The following is a 21,707-nucleotide window of genomic DNA, read 5'->3' on the forward strand; positions in this document are numbered from 1 at the left end:
GATAGGCCTGTAGTTACTGGCTATATTTCCCTTACTCTTGTCTTTTTGTACTAAGGATGTTCTTCCTGTGGTCATCCATTTGGGTGCTTGGTGATTTGATTATTATTATTATTATTATTATTATTATTATTATTATTATTATTATTATTATTATTATTATTATTATTTTAAATGATAATAATAAGGATAATTTGTATTATTATTTTATTATTATTATTATTATTATTATTATATTATTATTATTATTATTATTATTATTATTATTGCCATTTTATTATTATTATTATTATTATTATTATTATTATTATTATTGTAATTAAATAATTATTATTATTATTATTATTATTATTATTAGTTATTATTATTATTATTATTATTATTAGTTATTATTATTATTATTATTATTATTATTATTATATTATTATTATTGTCATTTTAAATTATTATTATTATTATTATTATTATTATTATTATTATTATTATTATTATTATTATTATTGCAGGTCCAGCCTTGGCGTTCATAGCATACCCGGAGGCCTTGTCACTCCTGCCGTTGTCTCCAGTGTGGTCCGTGTTGTTCTTCCTCATGTTGTTCTTCCTGGGCATTGGTTCTGTGGTAAGAACAACGTTTGAACTTTTAATTGTTGCTGTTGTCATTGTTGTTATCCTCCTTGTTGTTGTTGTTGTTGTTCTTGTCTTCCTCTCCTGCTCGTTGTTGTTGTTCTTCTTCTTCTTCGTTATTCTTCTCTTTCTCCTCCTTGTTGTTGGTGTTGTTGTTTTTGTGCTTCTACTCCTTCTCCTTGTTGTTGTTGTTCTTCTTCTTCTTCTTTTCCTTTTCCTTGTTGTTGTTGTTGTTCTTCTTCTTCTGTTTTTTTCCTCCTCCTTGTTATTGTTGTTCTTCCTCTTCTTCTTCGTTGTTCTGCTTCTCCTTGTTGTTGGTGTTGTTGTTGTTGTTCTTTTCCTTTTCCTTGTTGTTGTTGTTGTTGTTGTTCTGTTTTTGTCCTCCTCCTCCTCCTTGTTATTGTTGTTCTTCCTCTTCTTCTTCGTTGTTCTTCTTCTCCTTGTTGTTGTTGTTGTTCTTCTTCTCCTTGTTGTTGTTGTTCTTCTCCTCCAATACATGCGAACGTGTGAAAGTAGATAGAGTAGAGAAGTGATAGACAAACACACAGCGACAATGAGAATAAGAAAATCTAGATAAACAAGTGAATATGAAAGGAATAAGCAAATTTACATAAACCAGATTGAGTCGGAAAGAATAAAGTAATTTACGTAAACAAAAGGAGACAAAAAAAAATAAGAAAAATGTATATAAAGAAATGGAGATAGAGAGAGTAAGTAATATCAAGTAACCAGAAGGTGCTTTCAGTAAATGGCGATAACATTTATAAGTAAATCCATATGAAAAACTAAGATAGAAGTAAAAAACCAAATTGAAAAAAATAGCTATAAAAATACTGGCATAAGCCCCCCCCCCTTCACTTAAAACTTAAAACCTTGACTTAGGCCGTTCACCATATTATGTTAATGCTGCTACAAGTAGGCCTAAGGCCTAAGTTATTCTTCACTTTCTCTCTGTATTTTTCTCCTTTTTTCTGACCATAGGCCTATAGTGTTCGGTGGGATTCTTGGGTCAGTAGGTTAGTGGTAGATGCTGCGTAGACCTAGTTTAAGGGAATATAGGAACTTTATTTTTTTAATAATGAAAGAATGTAAAACTTTGTTGAATAATGAATGAATAGGATATTCATTTTGCATCCGATTAAGGCTTCCTTCTTTATGGTTTTGTTTCATATTTTGGTTAATGAATAAATTTGTTTTCTGTAATTTTTTTTAGCTGTTCCAAGTGAATGTGCAGCCATTTTAAATAATGATTCAAAGAGACAATATATTCTCATGTTTTTACAGTTAATTCCATATTCATCCGTACTTTTGTATGATCGAGAATTATCTTGCAATTTTTACATATCTTGCTCGTTCAGTATGACTGCAAACATTTTTGATAAAAAATATATATGATTTTGCATATTTTGATCGTTCTGTAAGAATGAGTGCACATTTTGAAAATTGTATTGATAAACTTCTAAGTCAGGTTAGGTCAGTTTGTAGATGTTAAATACTACCAATAATATATATATATATATATATATATATATATGCATGTGTTTGTATATACACTTATATTTGTTTTGACATAAGACATATTAAGAATAAACAAGTCCTAAAATCTAATACCTCAACAGTAACGCCAAGCTATCTCTCTCTCTCCCTCCTCCTCCTCCTCCTCTCCCCCTCCCCCTCTCTCTCCCACCACCTCCTCCTCCTCCTCCTCCTCCTCCTCCTCCTCCTCCTCCTCCTCCCCTTCGCAAAACCAGTTCGTGCAGATCGAGGCTATGACGGCGTCCTCATGGACGAGTTCCCGCAGCGGCGGAATCGCAAGCGCCCTCACCTTCGTCGCCTGCCTCGTCATGTTCCTGTTGGCTCTCCTCTGCTGCACCAGGGTCAGTCAGTCAGTCAGTCAGTCAGTCGGTCGGTCTGTCTAGGGGGAGAGTCACTCAGGCACTGTGCCTTTTAAAGAGACAGTGCCATGCGGCCAAACTCTCTCGGGAGTCAGCATACCTTTAAATTTGCCTGCCCCGGCGCGTTCATTCGGCCGACAGGTGGGCATGGCGCATTAACGGTTTTTTTTTTTTTTTCTTTGTATTTGGGTGGATTTTGTATGCTGATCGTGGGTGATTTTTTTTTAATTTTAAGAATGGATTGTTTATATATTTATTAAAAGGATTATTATTATTATTATTATTATATTATTATTATTATATTATTATTATTATTATTATTATTATTATTATAAAATTCTCATCATTAAAATATTTAGACTTTTCTGTTTTCGTTTATAGTGTAATAATAATAATAATAATAAAATAATAATAATAATAATAATAATAATAATAATAACAATAACAATAACAATAACAATAATAATAATAAATAATAATAATAATAATAATAATAATAATAATAATAATAATAATAATAATAAAAAAAAATTATTATTCATCAACAAAAGCCTTCCAGGCCCCTAATTTATTTTTTATAATACTATATTTTCGTTGAAGTTGTCAGTTGCCGTAACCATATTGACTCGGTTAATGAGGTCACTTGGTTCAAAGACAGATTCGTGCAAATTAGATGACCTGTTGTGGAGAATTAATCAGTGGTAAGGCTAAAGAATTTTTGGAGATATATAGGTGTATATATATATATATATATACCCCAGTATATATATATATATATATATATATTTACATAGATAATTACATATATCTATATTTTGATATATATATGTATATATATATATATAAATATATATATTTAATAATATAATTGTATATATATATTCATATTATATATACTAGGATATATATATATATATATATATATATATATAGATATACATATATCTATATTTATATATATATATATATATATATATATATATATATCTAGAATTTTACTATATATATAATATATATATCTATATATAATATATATATATATATATATATATATCTTTCTATGATATATATATATAGAATATTATATATATAATACTATATATTTTATGTATATATATATATATATATGTAAATGTTATCTATATGTCTATATATATATCTATATATATATATATATGATATAGATATGTTCTGTATATATATTATAAAATATATATATCTATATCTTATGATATATATATATATATATATACTATATATATCATCTATATATAAATATATGATATATATAGTATATATATATATTATGTTATATATTCAGAGTTTTATTATTTTTAACTAAGGACAAATGAGAAAAATGCTTTTCTGTCTTCTCCATCTCCATATATTAAAATGAAAATCTTTACATAATATTATATATACAAAGATATATATTTATATTATATGTCATTTGTATATATATACAAATATATATTTGTATACATACATATATATTTTCCAGGAGGGAAATTTTACTTTTCACGCCTCTGTAGGCCTCACCAATTTTCCAGAATCAGGAAAGGCTAGGCCTATGGCATTCACGCTTCCGTGATCTAACCACACCTCGCGCTGAGATAGGCTTAATGGCCTAAATTTCGTCAGATCAAGTCCTGTCTATCCATCCAAACGCCTCAGTGGCGTGATCGGTGTGATCTTGGCCTGCCACCTCGGTGGCCGCGAGTTCGATTCTCCGGCATTCCACTGACGGGTGAGAGATGTGTATTTCGGGTGATAGAAGTTCACTCTCTACGTGGTTCGGAAGTCACGTAAAACCGTTGGTCCCGTTGCTGAATAACCACTGGTTCCATGCAACGTCAAAACACCATACAAACAAATAAAACAAAACAAACAAACAAACAATCCATACCTTTGGAAAACCACCAGGTACCTCTGGAGAGTAACTGTTTAGAATGAGCATAGATAAGCATTTTGTTTTCATTCCTTTTACGGTACCTCCCTTCATGTTCTTTCTTCCATCTTCCTTTTCCACCCTCCACTAACAATTGTTTCATAGTGCATCTGCTCTGAGGTTTTCCTCCTGTTACACCTTTCAAACCTTCATATATTCTTGAATTTCCCTTTCAGCGCTGAATGACCTCATAGGTCCTAACGCTTGGCCTTTGGTCTAAATTTTATATTCTATTCCATTGCTATTTGAGCTAAGGAAATATGACTTATTATTTGGTCCGTTTGACAGCGTTGGCACCATTAGGTGCCATTATTTGCGGCACCGCCGTTACCGGTTGCCGAAAAAGATTGGCCCTGTGACCATCGCCTTTAGTTAGGGAGGGGTTGCCCAAAATGTCTGTTCCAGTTGAAGCCACACCGGGCCGTGCAATATTAGGAACTTTGACGAATTATAAAACTTCAACTTAACGGACCACAGATAAGCGGATTTCTGTACTTATCGGATGCCACGTTATGATTCATTGGCCTTAGCTATTACGGATTTTTGTACTTATCGGCTTTCTTATTATGATTCCCAGGACACGGCTAAGCGAATTTTGTACTTATCAGCTGCAAAAGTAGTTTTTTGGGGCCTTAGCTAAAATCGATTTCTGTACTTATCAGCTGCCATATGTTTATGTTTTGCTGTGCTACCATCTTGCATAGAATCTTTTAGATATATCTCTAAAATTGAATGGCAAGTGTAAAGTACAGGTTAGTTTACGTTACGAGCTATTTAGAATTGCTATCAATTATAAGATTACCTATAATATATTCAAGTGGAGGCTGTAATATTTAGTCTTTGTTACTTAGTGAACATTGCCACTTATTAGCAAGGCCAGACCTCCAAATCATATGTAAAGGTGAGTTCTATAATGGACCTTGTTTCTTATTACCAAGGCCAAACCTCCAAAGCATTTTTTAACTTGAGATACTCCTGTAGAAATTCGTAATCCTTGTTACTTGAAGGCATTTGAGACCAGCTTCCTGTCAGTTTTCGGGATCCTTTTGTAGAAAGGAGCCTACCCAGTCCACCCACCTGGAAACAGGAACCAGCAGCATCCAGGGCCTGGACACCCACCATGTAGCATCAAGAACTACTTTTCCGAGAAAAGGACGTCTAATGTCTCCTTTTTGTTTTCTGTTAGTACTTCTTTGGGTGTTGATCTGAGATCTATCAAGCTACGTCGAACCGTTATTTTCTAGGACACGTTCTTTACGTTAGGTTTCTCCCAAGATTATACAATTTTTTTGCCCCTGGATTTCTCTTTGTATTTTTTAGTACCTTGGCTTTCCAAGCACTAGTTGTTTCGGCCCTGTAGAGGGAAAGTGCACTGATATATATAAATGCTTTAAACGGATGAGATAGTCTAGATATCGAGATATTTTGTTTACTCTTTAAGTTTCTTCTCTCTTTCTTATTCTTGACTCTGAAATTGCATCATCTTTTTCCCAAAGATTTCTGTAACTTCCTTTTGCATGACCTGTCAACAAGAGGGCGTATCCTTTATTGCAAGATGTTACTCAGCTTGAAAGCTTACAAAAAACGGAGTAAAAAAAAATTGCAAGAAACCCCGAGACCTACTCCGAAAGTGTGTATGCAACACTGTTGGTCAAAAATCCACCAAGTCGTTAGAGTTTACAACGCTGGAAGCTTCTCTCTTACAAAAGGGCACGGCGCCTTTGAAGGTCAAAGAAGAAACGATGTTTATTCTACACCACCAGGCCATTAGGACGAGCTGTTTTTTTCTTCTTCTTTCTGTGGCGAGGAACAACGAAGGACAATGTTTGAAGGCCGCCGTGAATGTCCCCAAGAGACTTGGTTTTGTGTCTGTGTTTGTGAGACGCTGGTGCTCCCGCCAATGGAGGGGCGGTCCCACATACACGAGGTGCACTGTAAGCATTCCGTAAGGTTCTTTGCAACCTCTTTCATTCCTCTTACCGTACCTGCGTTCATATTCTCTTCCATATGACCTTTCTCACCCCTCTCCTAACACTTGATTCGTAGTGCAACTGCTTCGAGGTTTTCCTCTTCCTATTTCGCCTTTCAAACTTTCTTACTGTCAGTTTCCGTATCAGCGCTGAATGATCTCGTAGGTCCCAGCGCTTGCCCTTTGGCCTAAATTCTGCATTTCAATTCCAAATACTTACGTATGCCGTATGTTTCCACGTCGTTCCTGGCTGTGATCAGGCTGGTTTTATGCAGATTTGTGCATCTCGGTCCCTCGTAGAACAAAGATAGAAGCATCCTTCACCTTAATCCATCTCGTTCGTAAATAAGCCTCTTCAGCGAGTCGGGAAAATCATCCACTTATTAACACCTTGCTGAGCACGAGGTAGAAGAAGACGAAGAAGACCATGACGCCCTCGAAGAAGAATAAGAAGAAGAAGAAGAGGAAGAGGAAGACCTCGTAGTGCATCATCGTGCATTGGAAATCCTTCTTGCCCAAGATACACAAACAACATGCACTGCTGAAACAGGTTCTTCCTGTCTCTCTCTCTCTTTCTCCCCCACCACCATCTGAGAGAGATCATCAGCTTTAAGCCAACCTATCCGACCATCAGACCCAATGAACCAGCTTCATTGGCCGGCGTTGCTGCGCTCTGATTGGCCGAGAAAGCCGACCGTTATTTTTTTTTAAAAAAAAAAAAAAAAAAACACTTTCACTTGTCCGTTAGGGATGGCGTAATACGCACGATAACAGCGTCTACTCCTGAAGGTGTGGGGGCATGTTTTTCCTGAAAATAGCCGGGGAGTTTTGGAGGCTTATGTAATTCCCTAGAAGGCGTCAGGGAATATTGAATATGAAAGCTGTATTCCTCTCATGACGCTCAATGTGAATTCTTCGTGTTATATTGTTTCCTAATAGCGGTCCAAATTGGAAAAAAAAGGACAAAGAGGTAGGGAAACATTAACAATATTATTTTTGTATTCGTTCTTTCTACCACTTCTGTTGTTGTTATTATTATTATTACTATGCAAGTGCCAGAATCTGGATACAATTTCTGTTTAAAGATATTATTATTATTATTATTATTATTATTACTATTATTATTATTATTATTCACTTTGTTATTAAAGTTGATATTATTATTATTATTCCCTTTATGATTAAAGCTGCTTTTATTATTATTATTATTATTATTATTATTATTATTATTATTATATTATTATTATTATTATTCACGTTGTGATTAAAGTTGATATTATTATTTTTGTTATTATTATTATTATTATTATTATTATTATTACTATTATTATTATTATTGTTTGTCAGATCCTGGAGAAATTTTGTCATAAGTTATTATTATCATTATTATAATTATTATTCACTTTGTGTATAAAGTTGCTATTATTATTATTATTATTATTATTATTATTATTATTATTATTAACTTAACTTTGTGATTAAAGTTGATAGTATTATTAGTATAAATATTGCATAAGTGCCAGATTCTGGAAAAATGTTGTCATAAGGTATTATTATTATTATTATTACTATTATTATTATTCACTTTGTGATTACAGGTGCTATTGTTTTTATTGTTATTATTATCAACTTTTCGATTCAAGTTGATAGTATTATTATAATTATTTCCAGGGAGGAATGTACGTCACGCTAATCCTGGACACGTACTCCGCCACTGTCCCCATAATCTTCGCCTGCCTTTGTGAGGTCATCGTCTTCTCTTATATTTACGGTGAGTAATTGGAGCCACTGATTGGAAGACTAGGCCACTGAACAGCTAATCGAGTCTGTGATTTGTCTGATCGGTGGCTGTATCATGTAGAGCATTGATTAGGAAAGAAAGTAATGATTAGGAGATTAGACCACAGAATGACTAATCAAGACAGTGTTGTATATAATCGCTGGATATATTATGTAGAATATTGATTAGGATATCTACTGATTGGAAGATTAGGCCACTGAATAGCTAATAAAGTCTGTGAATTATCTAATCAGTGTATTTTTTAGGTGGGCCATTGTTTAGGAAAGAAAGTCGTTGAGTAGAGTATTATGAATTTCTGTAGTAAGGTGTTTTGTTTAATCAAAATTGTTTTATATATACAATGGGCCACCATAGTCACACTCTCCGGATTTGCGAACTCATGCATTTGCGGATTTCTCTCTGGAACATATCCACCCATTATTCGCAGAAAATTCGCTTATTTACGGGAAATTAACGCATTCGCAGTATTGTTCTATGAAAAACATCCATAAATTGCTGTTTTTTTTATCAGTTTCATCATAAACTACACTTTTTGTGATGAAAATATTAAAAAAGCAGGTATAAACAATTTTAGTGGGTTTTTCTTGAGTTTTAACTAAAAAAATAGGTCATATTAAGCATTTTTATACGGATTCCAACTATTCGCGGACGGTCTGGTATGCATCCCTCGCTACCCCCCCATGCCCTGTATGCAAACAGCACCTGTCTGTTCTTGGTGGTCACATAGCCAAGTATTGACATAAGAAAATATATTTATATATATATATAGTTAATATATATAATATATTATATTTAATTCGTGTGTGTGTGTGGGCTTGTAATTGCGTTTACTTCTGTAACCTTCACGCAACACACACACACACACACAGAGCAGGGGAAAGAGATAATTGCCTCCGTTAACAATATTGCCAGGCCGTAAAATGGGAACAATCGCTTCTCAATGACTCTATTGCCTAAGTTCCTCCCTCCCTCCCTCCCTACCTCCCGTCGCTTTTCATGACCTTTTAATATTTGGTTTTCATCTCCAGCATCGTCAAAAAAAAAAAAAAATAAACTCTCTGGCGGGGCGAACGGAAATGTTGACACAAATAAAGAGAGAGAGAGAGAGAGAGAGAGGAGAGAGAGAGAGAGAGAGAGAGAGCTTACCATTCATACACTCCCACGCCAAAGTAATGGTCTTTGTAACCCCCTTCTGAGAAAGTGCGAAGCTTTTGCGATGTATGTACATCGCAATTAAGAAAATATCCCAGTCTTTTCATTCTTGACTTATAGCTTTGACTCTGTGATGTTTACTTTCTTTAGGTGCACATGCGTCCCATTTTCTTTATTTTTGTAGTTCCCATTTTCTTAATTTATTGCTTCCAGTTTTCTCTATTTGTATATTTCCCATTTTCTGTATTTGTCTATTTCCCATTTTCTTTAATTTTGTAATTTTCAGTTTTCTTTATTTGTCTCATTCCCATTTTCTTTATATTTGTAATTTCAGTTTTCCTTATTTGTCTATTTCCCATTTTCTTGATTTTTGTATTTCCTGTTTTCTTATTTTTTTTATATCCCATTTTCTTAAATTTTGTAATTTCCAGTTTTCTTTATTTGTCTATATCTCATTTTTCTTTATTTTTGTATTTCCAGTTTTCTTTATTTTTATATTTCCCATTTTTTTCCTTTCAGTTTTCTTTATTTTTATATTTCCCATTTTTTCCCTTTCAGTTGTCTTTATTTGTATATTTCCCATTTTCTTTATTTTTTGCTTGCAGTTTTCTTTATTTGTATACTTCCCATTTTCTGTATTTGTATGTATTCCCCAATTTCGTTATTCCTGTTTTCTTCATTTACACATTTCTCATTTTAGGCATTTGCATATTTCCCATTTTCTTTGCTTTCGTATTTTCCATTTTTCTTTATTGGTAAATTTCCCATTTTTCTTATTTGTATCTTTGCAGTTCTCTCTATTTGTATATTTCCCATTTTTCTATTATTATAATGTCCATTTACCTTATTTGTATATTCCCTGTTTTTTAATTTTTTTTATTTCCCATTCTCTTTTATTTTTTAAATTCCATTTTATTTATTATTTATATATCCCACTTTCTGTATTTTAGTATTTCCGAGTTTTTCTTTGTGTCAACCGTTCTCTATAGACGATCTAATCCGTAGGGGGAAAGCGCCATCAGTGTACCTCATGGGGTACATTGTAGGCATTAATAAAGGTTCTTTGCAACGTCCATTCGGGCCCTAGCTGCAACCCCTAACATTGCTTTTACTATACTTCCATTCATATTATCTTCCATCTTGCTATTCACTCTCTTCTAATAATTATTTCTGTGCAGCTGCGAAGTTTTCCTCCCTTTTCACCTTTCAATCCCACCTGCTCTCAATTTCCTATCCAGCGCTGAATGACCTCATAGGTGCCAGTGCCTGGTCTTTGGTTTAAACTCTATATTCCATTCCATTATTGGTTCAAACTCTATATTCCATTCCATTATTGGTTCAAACTCTATATTCCATTCCATTAGATTGATAATCTCATCCCGCCCTTACGTTAATGCTGGTCTAACCCAACTGTCAATCCCAGTCTCTATCTTACTCAGACACCCACAGTCTCTCTCTCTCTCTCTCTCTCTCTCTCTCTCTCTCTCTCTCTCTCTCTGTGAAATACGAGGCGGCAGGTTCTTTCTGAATGTTATGTTGATATTAATTATCTCGGCCTTTGATGCCAAAGGTCACTCACTTCACAAATCTTTTTTGGCGCATTGATTGAGAGTCAGTGAGGCTGCTATTGAAGAGAGAGGCAGAAAAAAGAAAAGGAGTAAAAGAGAGAGAGAAAGAGGGAGAGAGAGATTGGAGGAATGTATATATTTATTTATTTCTGGAGTTTATGTAAACATATATATACAGTTGTTTACCCCAAGGATTTGCGGAGGATAGGGACCACAAACACCCGCCCCCCGCGAATAGCAAAAATCCCCTCGCGCAATACTTGGAACCCACCCCTCTAAAAACTCTTCTTAAACAATCTATTGTTTTATTTATGTTATTTGTATCGTAAGAAATTTATTTTTTTCATGAAAAACATCATCAAAAATACAGTAAATCAGTGAATATTTACCTATGTAAAATTTCTGAAAATCATTAAATAATGTGGTTATTATGTTCCTTGGAAAAATTTCACAAATTGGTGATGTCACGAATCCTGAACCGCAAAAGTAGGACGGGGTCCACTGTATATATATATATATATATATAATATATATATATATATATATATATATATATATATATATATATATATTATATATATAATATATATATGGGGTGAGTGAGTGAGTGAGTGAGTATGAATATTGTATAATTACAACTTGGCTTTTGCATCTATTTAAACTTGCCTCAGCACAAAACAAAAGAAAAATGCTCTTGCCATAATTATCTGTAGTATATGTTGCCCTTGCAGGCAAATTCTTGAGATGTATACTAATATTGCACCAGGCACACTTTTATTGCCATGCCCCTAAGTTAGGTTAGTTTCACCGAGTATTCTCCCGGTTAGGTTATTTTGGGTTAGGTTAGATTGGGTTAGGTCAGGTTAGTTTCAATAACTAATCTCCTAATCTCCAAGTTAGGTTAGGTTAGTTTAAACCAGTATTCTCCAGGTTAGGTTAGGTTGAGTTAGTTAAGGTTAGTTTCAACGATTATAAGGTTAGGTCAGTTTAAACTTGTATTCTCTAGGTTAGGTTAGGTTATTTAAATGAGTATGCTTCAGGTTACACTAGGTTAGGTTAAATGAGTATTCTCCAGGTTAGGTTAGGTTAGGTTAGTTTAAACGAGTATCTCCGGGTTAGGTTAGGTTAGTTCAGGTTCGTTTAAACTAGTATTTTCCAGGTTAGATTAGGTTCGTTTAAACGAGTATTCTCCAGTTATCTTAGGTTTGGTTAGGTTAGGTAAGTTTAAAGGAGTATTCTCCCGGTTAGGTTAGGTTCGGTTAGATTATATTAGTTTGAATGAGTATTCATTAAACGGAATTTACAAAATATAAAAATGTACTTAAGTCTGTTAATAAATTAATTAAAAAGCTATAAATATATTCTTATAAAAGTCTGTCCCAGAACTATGTAGAACCGAAAAACATACACGAAACACCCATTTTGGGGAGAATTCAGAATGAGTCTTTTCAGATTGAAATTCCATAGATATGCGTATATAGTAAGCTATGAACTGCTTCTTTTATAAATTTAGTAATAATCTTGGTTAGGTTAGTTTAAAGAGTGTTCTCCAAGTTAGTGTATGTTGGGTTAGGTTAGGTCAGGTTCATTTAAACAAGTATTTTCCAGGCTAGATTAGGTTCGTTTATACGAGTATTCTCCAGGTTAGGTTAGATTGGGTTGGGTCAGGTTAAATTATTTAAACAAGCAGTTTGTAGGTTAGATTTGGTTGGGTTGGGTTAGGTTAGGTTAGTTTAGTTTAAACAAGTATTCTCCAGGTTAGGTTAGCTTAAACACATATTATGAAGGTAATTTGGGTGTGGGAAAAATAACGAGGTTATTTTCAAGAAGATTCTGTGGTTAGCTTTTTAAATGTCGTTCCATTTTTTTTTTCTCAGGGAAGGTCTCATTACTCTGTTACAGATCGGGAATATGCTTCCGCGAAAAGCGGCTGGATGTTATTGCCAAAAGGGGCTATTCATTAAACATTCAGAAATGTCTAACGATGAACATTTCTTGGGGGCGTTTCGAAATGCCGTAACATTTAATTGCTTTGGTAGGATATGTTGGTATTGGTTTCATGTTATTGCAGGTTTGAGCGTAATGATATTGGTAAAAAAAACGTTTTGCCTCCATTTTAGATATTCTGTCTTGTGTGTGATTTAGCGTGAATGGTAGTGAGTGATGTCATGCAGTATTACCGTGAAAGAGAGAGAGAGAGCGAGAGAGAGAGAGAGAGATCGTAATGGATTCGACTGACATATTTTTCACCTGTAATTGACAAGAATAAAAAAAATATGAGGTCCTTTTACGTTCTGTCCATTTATATAAAATATATATATATATATATATATATATATATATATATATATATATATATATATATATATATATATATATATATATATAATATATATCTATATATATATATATATATATATATATATATATATATATATATAATATATATATATATATATATACTACACACACCTCATATAACTCCTAAAAGATTTACATAATTGAGGCTTATGTATATTCAGGGAAATACCCGAACTGTAGAAGAGTGTAATATCCGCCTGTGCTTGGAAGAAAATTTCCCTGTTCAGGGAAATAATTTATTGGATAGTTCATCCTTCGTAAGATTAATGCTCTCCAATTTTTCCCCCCCCAGTTTCAGGGAAATAAAAAGGATGGGGGTTAGTTCTCAGAGGAACCTGTGGAAATCTTTTGCGAGTAGTGGACGTTTTATGTATGTGTATATATATATATATATATATATATCTATATATATAATATTATTATAACGATGAGTCGTTATTTTGTTTTTTTTAAACAACCATTACGATGGTTGCATTGTTTCCCTTACCCGCCAGCGTTTATCGTCATGGTGACTAAGTTACTTCTGTCCTGGTGTGAGTGACACCTGCAGACAGGTTTTGGATGGTGACCTGAGAGGTTCTGGGAAACCTCGGCTGAGAAGGCAGCAGCAGCATGGCAGTGGTGGAACATCTGGAAGTCGTTTGACTTCAACGGGAAGATTGACTTCGACGGGAAGATGAGGACTTCTACGTCTTTGTGTGCGTAATGGCTGCTTCTGTTAGCAGTATGGACAGGTCTGCAGTACCTGGTACCTTCCTCGGAGGATGAGGACCCTCGCCGTCTGTGTATGTATGTGATGAAGTCTTCAGTAGCATCCAGATTTGTCTGTTTTTTTGTATGCACTATGGTGTTGTATCTGTAATTATGCTGTAGATCATAAGTATGTTGCTTATTCAAGTTATTATATTGTTTGTGCTGTCTGTATGTAATGTCTGTGTTTTAACTTAATTTTGTTGTCATTGTTATTACATAACTTTGGTGTCGAGCAAGTGTATGGCTCTGATAATGATGTTGATTTGCATCATTATATGTATTGTGGTGTCGAGCAAGTGTATGGCTCTTGATTTAATGCAATCTTCATTTTTTCTGTTTTATTAATGGTTTTTGATTATTTATGATAATTGATAATTGATCACTGAATTTTCGCCACCCAAACCTGTTTCTCACTGTAAATAATGTAACAACCTGTAAATAAATTATTATTAAGGTTATTCTTGCATTTTGTTCAGTCCTCCTCCTAGATTTGTCTTGTCTTTCGTCAGTCATTCCAGCCCAATTTCTTGTTTTTATTTTTTTTGAATCTGCTGGTCTCTAATAACAGACCATTACATTGGCGACCGTGACAGGATTGGGTCTGTTTTGGCTGGCGAGTTTTGTTCCTGTTCTTGGAGGAGTGACTTAAGTTTTGCTAAAAAAAAAAAATTTTGTAAATTTTTTTTTTTTTTGTTGGGTAGGGAGGTATAACGATGAGTAACCATTACGATGGTTGCATTGTTTCCCTTACCCGCCAGCGTTTATCGTCATGGTGACTAAGTTACTTCTGTCCTGGTGTGAGTGACACCTGCAGACAGGTTTTGGATGGTGACCTGAGAGGTTCTGGGAAACCTCGGCTGAGAAGGCAGCAGCAGCATGGCAGTGGTGGAACATCTGGAAGTCGTTTGACTTCAACGGAAGGGATTGACTTCGACGGGAAGATGAGGACTTCTACGTCTTTGTGTGCGTAATGGCTGCTTCTGTTAGCAGTATGGACAGGTCTGCAGTACCTGGTACCTTCCTCGGGAGGATGAGGACCTCGCCGTCTGTGTATGTGATGAAGTCTTCAGTAGCATCCAGATTTGTCTGTTTTTGTATGCTACTATGGTGTTGTATCTGTAACTTATGCTGTAGGATCTAAGTTAATTGTTTGCTTATTCAAGTTATTATTATTGTTTGTGCTGTCTGTATGTAATGTCTGTGTTTTAACTTAATTTTGTTGTTCATTGTTATTACATAACTTTGGTGTCGAGCAAGTGTATGGCTCTGATAATGATGTTGATTTGCATCATTATATGTATTGTGGTGTCGAGCAAGTGTATGGCTCTTGATTTAATGCAATCTTCATTTTTTTTGCCTTAATATTAGTTTATTACAAAATTTTTATTTACATTTATACAGCTGAGTCGGGTTTAGTATGGCAGAGAGTCAGGTCCTCGGCAGCATAGCAGTATGGAGGCGTTTGCAGCGGGTATACCTTACCTGTTGGCTTTGGTAGGCAGGAGAATGGTTAGATGATCAAACCACGGTCATCTGTGGGACGGATTAGGCGTGAATGGTAGTGAGTGATGTCATGCAGTAATTACCGTGAAAGAGAGAGAGAGAGAGCGAGAGAGAGAGAGAGAGAGGATCGTAATGGATTCCGACTGACATATTTTTCACCTGTAATTGACAAGAATAAAAAAAATATGAGGTCCTTTTACGTTCTGTCCATTTATATAAATATATATATATATATATATATATATATATATATATATATATATTATATATATATATATATATATATATATATATATATATACATATATATATATAATATTATATATATATATATATACATATATATATAAACACACTCATATAACTAGATAATAATTTGAGGCTTATGTATATCTTTCAGGAAATACCCGAACTGTAGAAGAGTGTAATATCTGCCTGTGCTTGGAAGAAAATTTCCCTGTTCAGGGAATTTATTGGATAGTTCATCCTTCGTAAGATTAATGTCTCTCCAATTTTTCCCCCCAGTTTCAGGGAATAAGGATGGGGTTCGTTTCTCAGAGGACCTGTGGAAATCTTTGCGAGTAGTGGACGTTTTATGATGTGTATATATATATATATATATATTATATATATATATATATATATTATATATATATAATGTTGTGTGTGTGCTCACACATTACATACACAAACACACACATAAACACACACACACACACACACACACACACACAAAACACACACATATATATATATATATATATATTTATATTAAAAAATTTTTTTACATAAATAATGTACACTATTCATAATGAAATCAACATATCAACACACACGACAAAAATAAAAACAAGAGAGCATAAGAATGTTTGTCAGCCTCACAAATCAATCTGTCTAAACATTCCCTTATTCATTCACCAAATAAACTCCCTTTTTTTTCTTATTTCTTCTTTCACAAATATATCATAAGCAAATTCCTTTATTCAAGCTAAATTTCCTTTTTTTCTTATTTCTCTCACAAATCTCATCAGCAAACATTCCTTTTTATTCACCAAATAAACTCCTTTTTTTTCGTTTCTCTCGTTCACAGGCAGTGGAAAGGTGGCGAGGGACGTGGAAATGATGACCAACAAACCGCTGAATTTATTCTGGTATTTCATGTGGCTCGTCCTCACGCCCTTCTGTCTCTTGGAAGTAAGTAAGCACCGAGTTGAAGGTGTCAGCTGTAATTTTGGATATTTCCTCCTGACAGTGACCCCCAAATTTCCTAGACAGTGACCCCCAAATATCCTAGATAGTGACCCCCAAATTTCCTAGACAGTGAACCCCCAAATTTCCTCCAGACAGCGACCCTCAAATTTCCTAGACAGTGACCCCAAATTTCCTAGACAGTGACCCCCAAATTTCCTAGACAGTGACCCCCAAATTTTCCTAGACAGTGACCCCTAAATTCCTAGATAGTGACCCCAAATTTCCTAGACAGCTACCCCCAAATTTCCTAGACAGTGGACCCTCCAAGGGTTTGTTTGGTATGCACAATTATTTCATAATAATAAAAAAAATATGTAAAGCAAAGAAATCTATCCTTGACAGTAAAATCTTGTAAAAAATAATTTAATGGAACAATTTCTTATTGATGAAAACGATATCTATGGGAAATTACTGACAATCACCAATTATTATTATTATTATTATTATTATTAGTTTTTTAAAAGTAATGGCTACTTCAACAGAGTTACACTTATAGAGATTCTTCTCTGTTTTCCGAATAGCGGCTTTTTCCGAGCTACTTAAACACGCTAAGTTAGGAGTTGCCTATAGAGGGTCATGATCAAATACAGGGTCATAATCGGTGCATTATTATTATTATTTTTTTATTATTATTATTATTATTATTATTATTATTGATTATTATTATTATTAACAATAATGGCAAAATTTACAGAATTGATTTTATACAAAATTCTCTCAATTCTTTTAATAAGACTTGATAGAGTTTTGTATAAAATCAGTTCTTCTTTAAAATCTGCCATTATTTTTAACAAAACATGTTTGAAAGAAGGTCTGTTTTTCCAGCATACATTTTATTATTATTATTTTTTATTATTATTATTTTTATTTATTGGAAGTAGACCCTCTTTCAAACAAGTCTGATTGAAAGATATTGCTGCATCAGCTGCATTCAACTTGTAAATAGTCTTCTCTATTTTTCAAATAATAGCTTCTCTCTGCTACTACAACTGGCGAGTATTGCGTCGATATTACTCATCAGGAGGAGTCAATTTGCGGGGGGAAATCATTGCTTAAAATGTATTTATTTTGTCCACAGTAAATGAACAAACAGAGTCGGAGAGAAAACGTTGGCCACTAGATCGACTTTATATTTGATATTTTGTCATTTACTGTGACAAATAAATAAATTTTAAGAAATATTCCCGAAATTGACTCCTCCTGATGAGTAATATCGGAACAATACTCGCCATTTGTAGTAGCAGAGAGAAAGCTATTAGAAAAATAGAGAAGACTATTTACAAGTTGAATGCAGCTGATGCAGCAATATCTTTCAATATTATTATTATTATTATAATTCAGAAGATGAACCCTATTCATATGGAACAAGCCCACCACAAAGGGCGCCATTGACTTGAAGTTCAAACTTCCAAAGCTTATTAACGGTGTTCATTAGAAAGGAGTAAGACGAGATGAATGAAAATACAGAAAGAAGATACATAAATAATTAAATCACGCGAAAGTTAAATTTTCCATTCCCCCTCCACCCCTCCTGCAAATCTCACCATTCTTCCACGCCCATTCCAGCTGATCTTCCTGGAAGTGGTGGTGGTGGTCCGGCCCCCTGAGTACAGGGACTCCGTATCCCCATCGTGGATCCAGGCCGCTGGCTGGATGTCGGCCATCGCCTCCATCTCGACCATCCCCGCCTACGCCCTTTGGTACTTGGTGTCTGCAGAAGGGTCCTTTGCGAAGGTAAGTGAACGGATTGGAGGTTTTGTAGATGAAGGAATCATGTGCGTAGGATTTTCCTTTAGGTTGAGAAGTAAATGTGAAAAGTAAGTTTTAGAGCGATTTGTGATTTTTCATTCATTTTAGAAGTAATTTTATCAGTAATTTTATTAGTAATTTTTAGAGCGATTTGGGAATTTTCATTAGTTTTAGAAGTAATTTATTTTATAAGTAATTTTTAGAGCGATTTTGGAGTTTTTCATTAATTTTGAGAAGGTTTTAATTTTTATCAGTAATTTTATAAGTAATTTTTAGAGATTTGGGATTTTTCATTCGTTTTAGAAGTAATTTATTTTATAATTAATTTTTAGAGCGATTTGAGATTTTTATTTCATTTTAGAAGTAATTTTATAGGTAATTTTGAGAGCTATTTGGGAATTTTCATTCGTTTTAGAACTAATTTTATAAGTAATTTTAAAAACAATTTAGGATTTTTCATTCATTTTAGAAGTAATTTTATAAGTAATATATGATTTTTCATTCATTTTAGAAGTAATTTTATAAGTAATTTTTAAAGCTATTTGGGATTTTTCATTCATTTTAGAAGTAATTTATAAGTAATTTTATAAGTAATGTGGGATTTTTAATTCATTTTAGAAGTAATTCTATAAGTAATTTTATAAGTAATTTAGGATTTTTCATTCATTTTAGAAGTAATTTTATAAGTAGTGTAGGATTTATCATTAATTTTAGAAGTAGATTTTAGAGTATTCTAGTAACTTTGTTTAATTTTAGAAGTAATTTTTTTTATTTGTTGAACTTTTCTTGAATTTTGAATTTTATAAGTAATTTTTAGAGCAATTTATGATTCTTCATTCATTTTAGAATTAATGTTCAGTGCTCTGGAAAATTTGTTCCATTTTAGAAGTATTTATAGATTTGTGTTTTATACAGTTGTAGAGAGAAATTTTTACTACTTTTTCGTCCGTCTACAATTGCTTGCATAAGTCAAATGAAGTGGTGCGGTTTCGTTTATAGATCCGATCGGGAACGTTACGGTTTTGTGTTAGGAGAATGTTTTATTATACTTCACAAATACTTTTATTTAATATAAGCTTCGACTTCGCGGACAAATTTTCTGGACTGAATTTGTGTTTTTGTAGTTCTAATGACCCGAAGGAACAAACTTATGGACTTTTGTGCATTCTTATTTCTGCGACATGCCTTCAAAATCTCGTTCAAGTGTAGTACTTACATGGAAGGATTATTAACAGCTTTAAAGACTCTCTTCTTCATTAAAGGAATAAAATTGCATTAAGTTATATGTAGTACTTACGTGGAAGAATGATTAACAGACTTGCTCGTAAAAAGACAGCTTTGTTTGTGCTTTTTACTATAGACTCCATAAAAATCTTCCAAAAGGAAGTTTTGGTATACATAATTAATTACGTAATTAATGTAATTAATATTTGGCGAAGAAGAGAAATTTGACGGATTCCATTAGAAGACTTGAACTACTTCACAATATATATCTTTTCTGGACTCTTTCCCCTCAACTCCAGACACCCCCCCCCCCCCCTACATCCCCCTTCCGATTCCACCCATCCAACCACTCTTCTGTTCTCAATAAATCACAATTTTCAGCGGATGGCGTCCGCATTTACCGCATCGCCGGCCTGGGGCCCCGCCCTGGAGAGCCATCGAAGGGCGTGGGCGAATACACCAAGACTCACCCTCTGTCATCCGCTCCTCCACCCGAGGCTCATGAGGAGGAACCTCTGGAGGGGCTGCGCTCCTCCGCAGTCCTCCTCCTCCTCCGCGGGCGTCTACCCTCCGAAAGACGGCGGGCGGAGCTTGGAGTTGGGCGCCCCCTTAACCAATGGGGCGGAGGGGCACTGATGAGGTCCTTCGGGAGTTCGTCGTTTTGTCCCGGGAGGATCATGTTGCCCTGGGCGAAGAAGATGGCGAATGGGTATTCGGGTATCCTTCTTCGCTGCTCTTCGGAGACATTCGCTTCGTGGTGGACTTCCGATGTGTTAATTAAGAAGTGTCCTCAGATTGTAACGTCTCTCGTTGACAGCGACTGGGATCTATTTCATAAGGAATTTTTGATCTACTAATGACATTTTTGTAACTTGATAATAGTATACGTGTATGACCGCAGTATAAGATGAAATATTCAACGGTACAACTTTTGATTTTGTAACGAGTGTGTGTGGGCAGATATAATTGTATGATGAATTACGACGCTCGACCCCAACCCTTCACGTAGCTTTTTCCTGTAGTGAAGCTTAAACGACATCCAGGAACTTGTCTGTGGACAACAATGAGGAGGGGCCCTTTGACCCGTCAGTTAGTCACAAACACCTTTTCTCTCTCTCAAGCACTTGTACACAAAACGCACCTTTGAAAAAAAATAAAATGTTAGAAGGAAACCAGAGGTTGAAAGTGAATGAATCATGAGGTGACCTTTGCTTTGATATTTCTCTCTGCTATTTATTTTTAATTTCTTCTTCTTCTTCGCCTCACCCTTCATCTTGGGGTCCTCCAGTTTAATTCCCTTCTGCCCTCCTCCTCTTCCTGGGTTTTTTCGTCTTTTCCTCTTCTTTCTCAGCCTACTACGTAATCTGCTCCTCCTCCTCCTCCTCCTCACCTTGTTCATCTACACCACCACCTCCTTCTCCTCCTCCCCTCCTCTACCTGACTTATTCATGTACTCCTCTTTCCCAACTTATTCATGTATCCCTCTTCCTCAGTTTATTCATTTTCTCTGCCTCCCCCTCCTCCACAGCTGATTCATCTACTCTTTTTTTCCTCAGTGTATTCATACCTCCTCCTCCTCCTCCTCCTCCTCATCCTCCTCCTCCTCCTCTTCCTCTCCTCCTCCTCCTCCTCTATGAGTATTAGAGCCAGTGAACACCGAGGATGCTTAACCAAACCACTGCCTATTGTATCCAGACATCCAGTCCTATTTCGGGTCCCCCAAAAGTGATGTCACCCTTTCACACGCAAGGGGAAGGGACCCCGACACAGGAGGGGTTAGAAATTTGCACTCTAGTTGAAGCTTAATCACGACCTCTGTCGGCGAATTAAGACGAGTTTATGCACTGAAATGTGCCTTGTTTGTTTGTTTGTTTGCCTGTTTGTGACTGTCCATGTCTGGAACATATCTCGA

General features: G+C 34.6%; 1 protein-coding gene across 1 annotated transcript; it reads left to right on the forward strand.

Moving 5' to 3' along the window:
* The first annotated feature begins 505 nt into the window (after window positions 1-505).
* Window positions 506-20,953, forward strand: LOC135196665 (sodium- and chloride-dependent neutral and basic amino acid transporter B(0+)-like). Its single transcript, XM_064223500.1, has 6 exons — window positions 506-616; window positions 2,373-2,498; window positions 8,105-8,204; window positions 16,662-16,765; window positions 18,389-18,556; window positions 20,177-20,953. Exons 1-6 carry the CDS (start codon window positions 587-589, stop codon window positions 20,429-20,431), a joined length of 783 nt encoding a protein of 260 aa, XP_064079570.1. The 5' UTR covers window positions 506-586; the 3' UTR covers window positions 20,432-20,953.
* Window positions 20,954-21,707: the final 754 nt, after the last annotated feature.

This window comes from Macrobrachium nipponense, chromosome 18 (assembly GCF_015104395.2).
Source record: "Macrobrachium nipponense isolate FS-2020 chromosome 18, ASM1510439v2, whole genome shotgun sequence".
In the NCBI taxonomy this organism is placed as follows: domain Eukaryota; kingdom Metazoa; phylum Arthropoda; class Malacostraca; order Decapoda; family Palaemonidae; genus Macrobrachium; species Macrobrachium nipponense.